Genomic DNA, 14,725 nt, shown 5'->3' with positions numbered 1-14,725 from the left:
AAAATACATTTTTATTGGGATTTTATAATTCAGAGTTGTCACCTGTCAGAAAATGTACACTTTTAGATCTGGAAGGGACCTGTGAGATGGGGTCATTCAACCCTATCATTGTCCCGAGGAAGAAGAAACTGGGACATCCATAAGTTAAATAACTTCCCAAAGTCTCCAGCCAGGTTGCCATGGCAATAAAAACAAGTCTCTCAGTTACCTGCCAGGTGCCCTTCCCATTTTAGGGGTGCCAGTGGGGTGATGAAACCCTACTTAATCACTCCCTATTTGAAAAATGACTTCTTTTGCATTCCTAAAACTTCTACTTTGAGTTCCAGTGTATCAATTTTACTTTCACACTATTTAGAAACAGTCCTTCAAATCAGTTGATCCTTTTGCTGTAATAATGTCCCGCAAAGCCTCACCATCGTAAGGAAATCCACTATGTCTATCCTCAAGAATTAGTTTGATTGTTGAAGAAGTGCTGGTCTCTTCTAAGCCTTTCCACACGTCGGACACTCATGGCTAGTCTCCAAAAGCACACCATGGCTGCTGTGCTTCTTTTCTTTTTCCACTCTTGATGCTGTTTCCTTATCTTTCAGCTTTTCCTTGTTCCAGGGTGGTGAAAGGAGGCCCTAAGAAGAATAACGTTTTTTTAAAATATAGATTTCAGATCAGGATTTAGTCAGAGCAAGGCCAATAGTTAGTAGATTCATTTTTGTCTTTTGGAAAAGAGAAGCATGTGGGGACAACAAAAACCTTTTTTTACCCTCTTTGTTGAATTTATGTTCCTTCAAATGATATTTTTCTTAGTATATTTTTCAAGATATAAAAATGTTCAGGATTTTTTTTCCAGACTATTTTAGTTTGGCAGGTATATTTCCTGCTTCATACATTTTTATACATTTTGTCCTGATGAAACTGAGGCATAGATGAAGTTGAGTGACTTCCTAGAAGTCTCCAGGTAGGTAGGAATGGCAATAGAAAGAAGTCCCTCAGTTACCTGCCAGGTGCCCTTCCCATTGTAAGGGGTCCCAGAGGGGTGATGAAACCCTACTTAGTCAGAAAACTCAGAATAGCATGCATTCCAAGCATGCGTATCATATATCACTAACGACTTTTTTAAATGAGAAAATCATGTTTCTGTATGAATGAACTCTTGGGTAAAATAAGGGACTCTTAGGGAACAAGATAAAAATAAAATAAAATAAAAATATCCTGGGAAGATTTAAGGGAATATTAGTGTAGTATTTGGCATTTTGGATCTACAAAGGTAACAGATAATCATTCCCTTTCGCTACCACCATCATGCCTAATTATACCAGTAGGCGGCAGGTTATTAATGTTAGAACCTGGCATGTATATGGCGCATAGATATGTGTTTATGTATGTCTATCTATATATTTGCTTGTAGATGTTGACTGTGATTAGACAAGATACATCTTACAAATTCTAGAATCACCTATGTTAGAATAGGAGAAAGTCTGAACATACAGAAAGAATTTTAATGTCTATTTACTTTTATATCCTCCCAGTTTTGGCAAGAGAACAGACCTGACTATGTCAACATCCAGCTGTACCTCAGTCAAACAGATGGGATACAGGTATGTGGCTGGATGTTATTGTAAATTAAACGACCTCTCGATAATAGAAGATTAACTGTAGGGGCTGTGCTGGAAGAAAATTTCTGCAGGTGGTTTGAAGTTTCCCAGTGGAAGACTAGCTGGAAAGTGTCCAGAAAACTCATGGCTTGTCCTTTAAGTCAAGTGTATTATGCCTTTCAATTGTCTTCCTTACAGGGAGCTGGGGCAGTCCTTTCGAGTTCATCTCCCTCCTCTTCACTGTCGTCTCAAATTCTTTACCTCTAGAGATCAGACCATAAGTGAATAGTCTTCTGTATTCATCGAGGGGAGGTTTTATGTGCAGAGAGAAGATAAGGTCATGCACAATTAAGATTGTTTCCCTTTAAAGGAAATTAAAAAAAAATAGTAACAGCCATCACGCATGACTTACTGTGCTAGACACTGCTATAAGCAATTATATACATTATCTCATGTGATTCCAACATTCAAGAGTAGAGGATATTGCTATCCTCATATTATAGAAGAAGAAACCGATATTTACAGACAACATTGAAGAGCTCCATAGGTGTGTGAAACCTGGTCATGAATGTTTTCAGGAGTTTTACTTTAGTATTTTCTATCACACATTTTCTATAGTACTTCGAATACAAAATACAAATGCTTGTTAGTTACTTCTAAACTAATCTAACCCTATTTTTTCTAGTCAGAGTCCTACCCTACTTGGTATGTAAAAATTATTCCATTTTACTACTCTCGTGAAGCAAGTCAGCAAGTATCGGTATCCCCATGGTATAGCTGTAATTAAGGTACAGAGCATACATTATACATGGTTCTCAGTTTGTCTGCTTGGGACTCAGACACTTTGTCCTCTCTTCTCATTTCACTCTGATTCTTCACCGCTGGTTCAGAGCTCATATTCTCTTAATTGCAAACAGTTCATTAGAAGATATTTGTTGATTTGGAACTCTGCTGTCTTAGGCTGTCTTGTCTAGGATCATTTCCCCAAATTTATGATGACAATTTGTAATATTTTACTCATATAATGTGCCAAATATGACAATTGTATTTGCAGTGCAAAACCACTTCAATAAAATTTATGCTTCGGCCTTTTTTAGAGAGTAGGCAATTAGAATGCGTTCTTTAACATTGCAGTTGTTTAAAAATGAAGCAACGGACTAAAATCCAAGAAAATCAGCCATTTGTAATAATGGCATTCAAGAACATAATGGGTTTTAAAAGAAAAGAGGAAGGAAATGATGTTCTAAGTGACTGTACTTAATAGGTTGCCATTTGATACTTATATTCTTTATATCACAGCAATTTGGTAGGAAGCCACATCATCAGCAGAAATGATGTTAGAGAAATGGGTTATTTGCCAACTCTGTGTCATATAAAATATAGTGCTTTCTTTTTGGCAGAAGATAATTGGAGAAAAATATCAAGCACTGAATTCAAGACTTTTTATTGGACGTCCTCGGTGGAAACTTCTGTTTGATGAAATAGCAAAATGTAACAGAGGGTATGTATTATTCCTCAGAAAATTTGACATGTGGCTAATGATCAAATGAAATACTCCCAAGACATTACATAATATTTTAAAAGATGAATTAGTAATGGGTTTACAAATTACAAAATCACTTAAACACTCAATTATCACTATCAAAGGAAAGAGCAAGGCAGGGACCACCTCATGTATCTGTAAGCCCAAATAATTAAAATTTGGCTTAGAAATGATGTATAAATTATTTACAAACTAGACTATCCTCCCTACTTTTAAATTTGCATAGACACATGCTATTATCGAATGGGTATTCATTCCCACAACATACATGAAGTGATCATTGGAAAAGTTTTTCAAAATCACGTTGGCAAGCAAGGGAGCTCTACAAAGAGTTCTAACAATACATGCACTTCAAAATCAGATTTTGTACCTTTTTACCAGATGGATACATTTTTGTTTTTTAATCTCTTACTTGTAATATGCAGTCTTGAAGCCAGGAATATTTCTAAACATGATTTTTCTTTCTTGGAAGCTACAATTCTATGAAGAACCTTAGCATTTTGGATGATGTATCTATGATCTGAAGAAATTACTATTGAAGGAAAGCATTCTTTTTAGGGCACAGAGTAGACAGCCCATTTGTCTTCTGCAAACTTATCACAGTGCAGAGCCATGGTCTACAAAAATCTGAAAGCATTTGAAACCTTATACCCACTCACATATTTTAAAGTTGGCATGGAAATATTTTCATCATAAGGTTAAGTGTTATAAAATCTGTAATTTGCAGACTTTGCAGAGATGTTGACATTTTATATTGCAGATGTTGACATATTGCAGATGTTGACATTTTAAAATTAATGTAACTATTTTTAACTTATTTACTGGAATTTAAATATCATAGTTTCTTGATAGCAACCTCATATATTGTAAATACACAAATAAGCTTTCATTAGCAGCTGGAAATTATACATAATTGAACTTATATTTTATAGTTGTACTTGTATTTCTACTTGAACTTGTATTTCTATCCTTATTAACCTGCACAATTTTGTCAAAATTCAATATATTTTTATATTTGAACTAATCATATTTTTATTGCTAAACTAAACATATTTCTGCAATAAGAATATACATAAATTGATTTAATTTTTAAAATTTCCTGTGACCCCAAAGCTCCAGGGTTAATTTTATCTTCTGGGTTGAGTTATCATTATATAGTTGATTAATTGATAATTAAAAAAGTATATTTTGGTAAATATGAAAAAAGGATGTTCGATTATAAATGAATGAGGCAGCTTAATAGAGTTTTGTTTTTTTTTAAGTCCCAACTCATGAATTCATGGATGAATGTGATGTTTTGAAAGAATCACTGATTCATCATGGCCCTTGGCTTCATCTTCAGAGATATTGTTTTAGGAATTATGGTATAGAGCCCCAGAATCAAATTTCAAAAGAAATATAGCTACCCAAGAAATTCAGATTGCAGCCTTGTTTGAAACCACTTCTGTATTTCCCTTCCCTTGAAGAAGAAGATTGAGGTTGAAGAGGAAAGCATTATTTAGAAGGCAGAGATCCTTTGTAATATTCAGGGCCCTAATAAAAGGTGAACTATAGAATTAAACAAAACAAAAACGTGAACCCTGTTTTGGTTATATTCCTTTCACATCTTTCTCCAATATTACCCACCTTTGACGTGATCATCTTATACTCATCTGGGTCTTGCTATGCACTACAGACTCAGTCCTTCTGAGTCATTTAACTGACCTCTGACAAGCATTCTTTTATTGGTTCTCATAGTGTAGTGCTGAAAACTTTCATAGTTTTGGTTTCTTTGGTTTTTTGTTTGATTCTGAAATCAAACAGTAGAGGATAATTTACAGGAAATTAAACTGGGATTATTGGTTTCTTTGGTTATTTCTTCAGAATTCTCATTTGTTATACTGTTCATGATTTAAAGGGATTTTTCTGTGTTTATTTGGTTCATTTTCTTTCAACAGCAAAGCTGGTGTAAAACGAGCAAATGTGCACCACCTACTGTTGACGTGTTGTACAACACTTTCACTTTGTGTTGCTCTCAGCAGGCTCCTAAAATACATTATTCTTTAAAGGACTTTTATGTAGCACAGTTTGAAAAACAATGGATCAACAACATAAGGGTTCATTAACTGTAAAAAAAGGTACCATTTATATAGAAATCTTTATTTTATATGTAAAATTTTAGTTAACTTCCTGTACATAAATTACATAAAGAATATAGAGATAAGAATAGAGAAGAGAGGCATATAAATTAAATCATTTTTAATGCTCTATGTTGGGCTACAATTTAATTTTTAGAAAGTGATTATTTATTAAACCAATAAGTATTAGTTGAATAAACTGTAGAATACAAATTTAAATTCGATTAAGCTCTTCTTGGTATGTACACACACACAGACACACACACACACCTATAAAAGTATATAAGTACATATACGTATACATATGTACTTATATATGCATATATACTTTTATAAGTATACAGAGGGTACCAAAAAATGTATACACATTTTAAGAAAGGAAAACTGTTACTATTAAAGTTAAATCTGTAATACTCAGTGTATACCAATAACAAAAGATGAATACAAGTCACGTTTGACTTCTGCAATTACAAGAGGTGCTCATAGTGGTTACCATCAGTGTCCAGAAACTTTTGATTATGTCGAACTACTGCTTGAGCAACGTTGAACTAAGTGTCCACTTGTATACATTATTTTGGCACGACCGGTATATGTACTATGAATACATATATGTCATATACATTTATATAAGTACATAACCATATGTACATATATGTATGTACATGTTTAAAATATATGTAATAAAAATATAAAATTTAGCTTTTAACAAAAATTGAATGAATCTATAATATATAATTCTTCAACATAATCTTTTTCTGATATACTATAGATTGTTCATGAATAATTTCCATCTAATTCTACTTCAGTAGTATTCTAAAATATGGATAACATGACCATCACTATCCTGCTTATGGATATTTAAGTTGCCTCCAGTTCTATACTGTTACAAACAGTGCTATAGTAATTATCTTTGCACATATCTTCTCAGGCTCTTGTAAGAATATTACGGCAGGTTAGGATCCTTGAAATGGAATTGCTGCATCAAAGGGTGTGCACATTTAGATACTGTCCTACCAAATCCAAAAGACTGAATTAATTTTATACTCAATTTACTTTGCATTTGTGTATGAGAGTGGTTCCTTTCTTGCATGGCTTTTTTAAATTCAGAATTTGAATTATGTGAAGGTATTACGTGATTAACGAAAGTGAAGGAGGTTTTGAAGTCACCTTGCTTTCATCATTATTTTATAAATGAAGAAGTTATGATACCAAAAGGTAATGATTTGTCTAAAGCTGTGGTTAATGAGTCAGAATTCAGACATGAACCTATATCCTCTGACTGTAAAGTTTAATGTGCTTTACAGCAGAGCATTTCCCCAAATAGAAAAAAGTGACAATCGTATTTTGCCCTGGCCCTCTTGGGGTCAGTGAGGTGTTGCAAGAAACCATAATATTCACTATGTATGTTGCAGCAAAATGTTAATTGTAGTATACTGAAAGTGTCAACAACTAATTTTCCAAGAGCATAAAATATATATTGTACATTTACTTTATAAGCCATTCAGTATTTAACAACCTGTCAGACAATTATTTATTATTACACTTAACCAAAATCCAGTTTCCTATTATTTTATAATAAAATGTGTATCAATCATCAGTTAGTTGAACTTATGTATTATGCAAAGGGAGAAATAAAGGATTAACTATGTGGACTTTGGAACAGGAAATTACTACTCTGGGGTTTGGAGAAATGTCTGAGACTGTACGTTATGCTGCCTCGTGGTGTTTTAAAAACAGTACAAATTAAGAATACTTAGGTTTGGTCTCTCACATTTTCTCCAGTGTCTGTGGTTTATCATTCAAATCTTCTGGATCTGTAATACAAGAAATGAATAATCTCTAAGCAGTGAAAAAAATCTCATCATATGACATTCCCATACTTACAAATCTGTATGGAAATCTAGTATTGGTATCATAGGAAAATATACACAAATATATCGAACATATATGAAGCTAGTTCTGTCTGCCCCCAAACAACATTCTCTGCTTAACATCTAAGTCTATCTCTACCCATCTCAACAAAATTTTTGGAGATAAATCTCCAGATAATTGTTAGATTGCAGCAAACTAATGTGAATTTAGTGCAAGTGATTATAATGATTAGTTATAGATCTTAAAAATGTTCTAGGATTTCATTAAGGAAGTGAAAGTGACAATGCCTCAAATTACAAAAAGATCTCCTAAAGATTAACTACTTAACAATTATTTGATTGAAAAATAAAACGTAAAAAAAAGAAATGATATATGGATGCTTTAAAAATAATGGTTTTATTTGAGAAGCCTTTAGAAAATCTGAAAAATTAGAAAAAATAACTATAATTACCTATGAAAGACCCATCCACTACCCCTCTGACATCGCACACAGCCATTACATTTCCACTGTCTCTATTCCTAATGCTGTACTCCGCTATATATATATATATATATATATATATATATATATATATATATATATATATATATAAAAATATAGTCGACATTCATTATTGTTCAACTTCAGCTTCAAGTGTACAGTACAGTGATCAGGCATCTACATCATCCCTGAGGTGGTCTCCCTAATGAGACAAGTGTCCATTGGATACCCTACAAAATATTTACAACATTATTGATTCCATTCCCCAAATTGACTTTCGTTTCCCTGTGGCAGTCTTGTGGTTACCGACTGTGCTTTCTAATCCCCTCGCCTTCCACCTTTCTAATCCCCAACCCCCCTCCCATCTAGCAACGCTCAGTATTTCCTCTATGTTTCTGAGACTGTTTCTGATTAGCTCATTCATTTATTCTTTTCTTTTGATTCCACATATAAGTGAGATCATATGGTATTTCTCTTTCTCTGTCTGACTTATTTCACTTAACTTAATGTTCTCGAGGTCCATCCATATTGTTGCAAATGGCAATATTACATTCTTCTTTATGTCTGCATAATACTCCATTGTATAAATGTACCACAGTTTCTTAATCCAGTCATCTACTGATGGACATTTTGGTTGTTTCCATGTCTTGGCTATTGTGTATAGTGCTGCAGCAAACATAGGGGTGCATAAATTTTTTTGAATTAGAATTTTGGATTTCTCCAGATAGATACCTAGGAGTGGAACTGCTGGGTCATAAAGTAGTTCCATTTTCAGATTTTTGAGATAACTCCATACTGATTTCCATAGTGGCTGCACCAATCTGCAATCCCACCAATAGTGCACCAGGGTTCCCTTTTCTCCACATCCTCAACAGTACTTGTTGTTTGTTGATTTATCGATGATAGCCATTTTGACTGGGGTGAGGTGGTATCTCATTGTGGTTTTTATTTGCATTTCTCTAATGATTAGTGAGGTTGAGCATTTTTTCATGTTGTTTGCCAGCTGTATGTCCTTTTTAGAAAAATGTCTCTTCATGTCCTCTGCCCATTTTTTAATTGGGTTGTTTGTTTTTTTGGAGTTGGGTTGAGTGAGTTTTTTATAAATTTGGGATGTTAACCGCTTATCAGATATATCATTGGCAAATATCTTCTCCCATTCAGTAGGATCCCTTTTTGTTTTATTGATGGTTTCCTTTGCTGTAAAAAAAATTTTAGTTTGATGTAATCCCACATGTTTATTTTTTCTCTTACTTCCCTTGCCCGAGGGGATATATCAGTAAAAATCTTACTCCGGGTAATTTCTGTAAAGTTTCTTCCTATATTTTCTTCTAGGAATTTTATGGTTTCAGATCTTACATTTAAGTCTTTAATCCATTTTGAATTTATTCTTGTATATATGGTGTAAGGAGGTGGTCCAGCTTCATTGTTTTGCATTTATCTGTCCAGGTTTCCCAGCACCATTTATTGAATAGACTGTCTTTACCCCACTATAAATTCTTGCTTCCATTGTTGTAGATTAAATGACCATATAGGCATGGATTTACTTCTGGACTCTCTATTCTGTCCCATTGATCTATGTGTCTGTTTTTATGCCAGTACCATGCTGTTTTGATTACTGTAGCCTTGTAGTATAATTTGATGTCAGGTATCGTTATACCTTCCACTTTATTCTTATTTCTCAAGATTGCCGAGGCTATCCAGAGTCTTTTATGGTTCCATATAAATTTTAGGATTATATGTTCTATTTCTGTGAAAAATGTCCTTGGTAGTTTGATAGGAATTGCGTTGAATTTGTATATTGCATTAGGCAGTATGGACATTTTAACTATATTAATTCTTCCTATCCATGAACATGGTATGTGTTTCTATCTATTTGTATCTTCTTTAATTTCTCTTGTCATGTCTTATAATTTTCTGAGTACAGATCTTATACTTCTTAGGTTAAATTTATTCCCAGGTATTTTATAGTCTTTGAAGCAATGTAAATGGGATTGTCTTCTTAATTTCTCCCTCTGATATTTTATTATTGGTATATACAAGTGCAACTGATTTCTGAATATTAATTTTGTATCCTGCTACTTTACTAAATTAATTTATCAGTTCTAATAGTTTTCTGGTGGAGTCTTTAGGGTTCTCTATATATCATATATTATGTCATCTGCATATAATGACAATTTTACTTCCTCCTTACCAATTTGGATGCCTTTTATTTCTTTTTCTTGTCTGATTGCTATGGCTAGAACTTCCAAGAACTATGTTGAATAGAAGTGGAGAAAGTGGGCAACCTTGCCTTGTCCTGATCTTAAAAGGCATGGTTTTAGCTTTTCCCCATTGAATGTGATGTTAGCTGTGGGTTTATCATATATGGCCTTTATTATGTTGAGATACGATCCCTCTATTCCCACTTTCTTAAGGGTTTTTATCATAAATGGCTGCTCGATTTTGTCAAATGCTTTTTCTTCATCTATTGATATGATCGTATGATTTTTATTTTTCATTTTGTTAATGTGGTGTATCACATTAATTGATTTGTGGATGTTGAACCACCCTTGCATACCAGGGATGAATCCCACTTGATCATGGTGTATGATCTTTTTAATATATTGCTGAATTCTGTTTGCTAATATTTTGCTGAGGATTTTTGCATCTATGCTCATTAGAGATATCAGCCTGTGGGTTTCTTTTTTTGTAGTGTCTTTGTCTGATTTTGGGATCAGGGTGATAGTGGCCTCATAAAAAGTGTTTGGGAGCCTTCCCTCCTTCTGGATTTTTTGGAATAGCTTGAGGAGAATAGGTGATAATTCTTTTTTGAATGTTTTGTAAAATTCACCTGTAAAGCCATCTGGTCCAGAGCTTTTGTTTGTTGGGAGCTTGATGATTACTGATTCAATTTCCCTGGTGGTAATCAGTCTATTCAGGTTTTCCATTTCTTCTTGAATGAGCCTTGGAAGGTTGTATACTTCTAGAAAATTGTCCATTTCTTCCAGGTTGTCTAATTTGTTGGCATATAGTTGCTCACAGTAACTTCTTAATTTTTTTTTGTATTTCTGTGGTGTCTGTTGTCACTTCTCTTTCATTTCTGATTTTATTAATTTGGGTCCTCTCTCTCTTTTTTTTTAATGAGTCTGGCTAAAGGTTTGTCAATTTTGTTTATCTTCTCTAAGAACCAACTCTTGGATTCATTGATCTTTTGTATTGTTTTTCTGGTTTCTATTTCATTTATTTCCGCTCTGATCTTTATTATCTCCTTCCTTGTACTCCCTTTGGGCTTATTTTGCTGTTCTTTTTCCAGATCCCTTAAGTGTGAAGATAAACAGTTGATTAGTGATTTTTCTTGTTTCTTGAGGTAGGCCAGCAGTGCTATGAATTTCTCTCTTAGGACTGCTTTTGCTGTATCCCATAGATTTTGGGTCATCGTGTTTTCATTTTCGTTTGTCTCGAGAAATCTTTTGATTTCTTCCTTGATCTCATGGTTGACCCATTCATTATTTAGTGACATGTTATTCAGCCTCCATGAATTTGTGTGTCTTCCAGTTTTTTTTCCTGTAGTTGATTTCTAATTTCATAGCACTGTGGTCAGAGAAGACAATTGGTATGATATCAGTTTTCTTAAATTTATCAAGACTTGTTTTGTGGCCTAACGTGTGTTCTAGCTTGGAAAATGTTCCATGTGAGCTTGAGAAGAATGTGTATTCTGCAGCTTTGGGGTGAAATGCTCTGAAAATATTGATTAAATCCAACTGGTCCAATGTGTCATTTAAGGCTGTTGTTTCCATATTGATTTTTGTCTGGAAGACCTGTCCCTTGTTGTCAGAGGTGTGTTGAAGTCCCCTACTATGACAGTGTTACTGTTGATCTCTGTCTTTATGTCAGTCAATATCTGTTGTATATATTTAGGTGCTCCTATGTTGAGTGTATAGATGTTTACTAGGGTTATGTCCTCTTGTCGGATTGATCCCTTTATTATTATATAGTGCCCATCTTTGTCTTTTAATATATTCTTCATTTTAAAGTCTATTTTGTCAGATATAAGTATTGCAACTCCAGCTTTTTTCTCATTTCCATTTGCATGAAATATCTTACTCCAACCCTTCACTTTCAGCCTGTGTGTGTCTTTTGATCTGAGGTGAGTCTCTTATATACAGCATATACAAGGGTCTTGCTTTCTTACCCACTCAGCCACCCTATATCTTTTGATTGGAGCATTTAACCCATTTACATTTAAAGTGATTATTGATAGGTACATAGTTACTGCCATTTTTTTTTTTTATTTGTAGTTAGATTGTTGTCATCTTTCTACTGTTTACAGAAGCCTTTTTAATATTTCTTGCAATTCTGGCTTGGTGGTAATAAATTCCTTTAGCTTATTCTTTTCTGGAAAGCTCTTTATCTCTCCTTCAAATTTAAATGACAGCCTTGCTGGATAAAGCAATCTAGGCTGTAGGCCTTTGTTTTCCATCACTTTGAGTATCTCCTGCCACTCCCTCCTGGCCTTCAATGTTTCTGTAGAAAAGTCATTTGATAGTTTTATGGGAGTTCCCTTGTATGTAACCCGCTGTCTTTCTCTTGCTGCTTTTAGGATTCTCTCTTTGTCTTTAACCTTTGCCATTGTAACTATAATGTGTCTTGGTGTGGGCCTGTTTGGCTTTATCCTGGTTGGAACTCTCTGCACTTCCTGGTCTTGCATGTCAGTTTCCTTTACCAGGTTAGGGAAGTTTTCTGACATTATTTCTTCAAATACATTCTTGATCCCTTGCTCCATCCACTCACCTTCTGGCATTCCTATGATTCACATGTTATTGCGCTTGATGTTATCCCAGAGGTCTCTTAAACCATCTTCATTGCTTTTTATTCTTTTTTCTTTTTATTGTTCTGTTTGGGCGATCTCTGCTAACTTGTCTTCTAAGTTGCTGATTCGATCCTCTGCTTCATTTAACCTGTTGGTAATTCCTTCAAGTGAGTTCTTTATTTCAGTTATTGTATTATTTAGTTCTAACTGGTTGTTCTTTATGATTTTTCTATCCTTCTTTATGCCGTCATTAAGCTCCTTAAACCTTCTTATCATCAGTGTTCTGAACTCTGTCTCTGATGGATTGGTTACCTCTGTTTCATTTGGTTCCAATTCTGGAGGTTTCCTCTGTTCTTTTATTTGGGACATGTTTCTTTGTTTCCCCATTCTGGCAGACTCTCTGTGTTTGCTTCAATGTATTAGATAGATCCCCTAGGGTTCTTGGCTTTTGCAGTTATCTTGTATAGTATGTGACCTTTATATTTGACTTGCATCACTTCCTCATTCTTCTGTGCGTGTGCTCCAAGGGTGACTCTTGTGTTGTGTATATTGTCCTGTTAAAGTTGATCTTTAATTGCTTTTGGCTTGTCAGTAGTTGGGATTGACTCCTAGGCTGACTAGTTGTGAGACTTGGCTCTGCCCACAGTGGATAATCTGCTGCGTGAGGGTTGACCACTCAAATGAGGCTTGGCCCCTATGGGCTCTTGTGCCTGTAGAGAATTCCCTCTGGGTGGGTCACTTGTAGGTAAAATCGGGCAATACTATGGTTTGCTCTGGAGTTGGCCTCTGGGTGTGTTGAATCTTGTGCCTTTTGGGCTGGGCCCTTGTGTAGGGCAATTTCAGAACAAAGCAAATCACCAAGTACAACAACAACAACAACAACAACAAAGAAAAAAACCAAATACACTCACATGTAAAAACAACAAATAACCCACACTCAACACAGGCAAAAATATCAAAAATACAAAAACAAAACAAAACAAAAAAGGCAGCACTGGTCTTGGCTTAAGCCCACCAAGTATTCTCCAGGTTGTCCTCTGCTGTACCAAAGAGTCCTCTGCGTATTGTGCAGGCACAGCCGGTCACCTGGTGCCCAGAGTGACCCTGGGACTGCAGATTTAGATGAGGGGGGCTATGGGGTCTGGATGGTAGTTTTTACAAAGTCAGTGCAGTTTCTGCTCTTGCCTGCACATATGCACACTGAGAGTAGCACCACCAGCCGTGTGTCCAGTTCTCCTGAGTCTTAGGGCACTTCTTGTGTGTGTGTGTGTCTGTAGGGCGGGAGATTTCTGAGCTGCTGAAAGCCCAGAGCTGTATCTGCTGCTTGCTGCTGACCCCTGGGTGTGTCACCCCAGTTGTAACTGCCGTGCCCCAGGCAAGCCAGAAAAGGTGGGGGCTGGGAATGGAGGAGTCCTCTCTCTCCCAGCCCAGCAGTGCCACACTCTTCCCAGCCTCTTCCCTGGGTCAGAGCTGCAAGCCGGGTCTTCCCAAATCCTGAGTGCAATGGCTCCTCTGTAATCTGATACTACTCCTCAGTTCAGGGACCAGCTTGAGTTTCTGGAAGGGCAGGGATTGGATTGGGAGAGTGTGGGGAGGGGCCCAGGTGTGGTGTTTACATCCTTTGTCCCACCTAGGGCCCAGCTGGAGGTCTCAGCTGAGGTTACTGCCTCAAATGCCGAATATGCTGCTCTCTCAGCAGGAGAAATCAGCTGTGGGACGCAGGGAAAGAGCCCACCTCCTGGCTCTTGTGGTCTCTGTTCTGTCCTGGGACCCCCTGCACCTCCGCAGCTGCAGATGTAGCCTCGGTCTCCACTCTCCTCCCTTCCCTCTTCCCCTGCTCGCCCAATTTGCCCACCTTCAAGTAATCCTCATTAGAGTCTCTTAGCTGTTCTGTGTGATGAGCAGAGAGTCCTTTGATGGGTTATATATGTTCAATTTGTTGTAAGTTCCAGAGGAGAACTCAAGAAGACCACCTCGCTGCCGTCATTCCTATGACGTCCCAGTTTCATTCTTTTACCTGCACATATCTAGTTTTCCAACACCATTTATTAAAGAGACTAACGTTTCCCCATTGAGTATTCTTTGATTCCCTTTGGTTGGATTTAAGTCCAGCAGTTTACTATTGCTTTCTATTTATTTCGTTTGTTCTTTCTTTTCTGTTTTTTTTTCTCTCCTTTATATACGTTTTGTGGACTGAGTATTTTTTATGATTCCATTTGTTTCTCCTATATTGGCATAATATCCAAACCTCTATATTTGCTTGCTTTTAGTGATTTCTTTAAGGCATTGTCTCCCAAATTGTATTCCTGGGAAGCATCACCTGGGAATTGTTAG

The 14,725-nt window shown here is 35.8% G+C and overlaps 1 protein-coding gene across 5 annotated transcripts in view; it reads left to right on the top strand.

Moving 5' to 3' along the window:
• NOX4 (NADPH oxidase 4) overlaps positions 1-14,725 on the top strand; it is a 148,605-nt gene that overhangs the window by 127,917 nt on the left and 5,963 nt on the right. For 4 of the 5 annotated variants that reach the window (XM_033121545.1, XM_033121544.1, XM_033121543.1 and 1 more), the window contains exons 16-17: positions 1,524-1,592; positions 2,990-3,090. In XM_033121545.1, the coding sequence (XP_032977436.1) occupies positions 1,524-1,592; positions 2,990-3,090 (170 nt within the window). The remainder of the gene's footprint in view (positions 1-1,523; positions 1,593-2,989; positions 3,091-14,725) is intronic. The other variant, XM_033121542.1, reaches the window with a different exon arrangement.

The sequence above is a fragment of the Rhinolophus ferrumequinum genome, chromosome 11 (assembly GCF_004115265.2).
Source record: "Rhinolophus ferrumequinum isolate MPI-CBG mRhiFer1 chromosome 11, mRhiFer1_v1.p, whole genome shotgun sequence".
Lineage (NCBI taxonomy): Eukaryota > Metazoa > Chordata > Mammalia > Chiroptera > Rhinolophidae > Rhinolophus > Rhinolophus ferrumequinum.
This window is presented reverse-complemented; position numbering and strand designations above follow the sequence as displayed.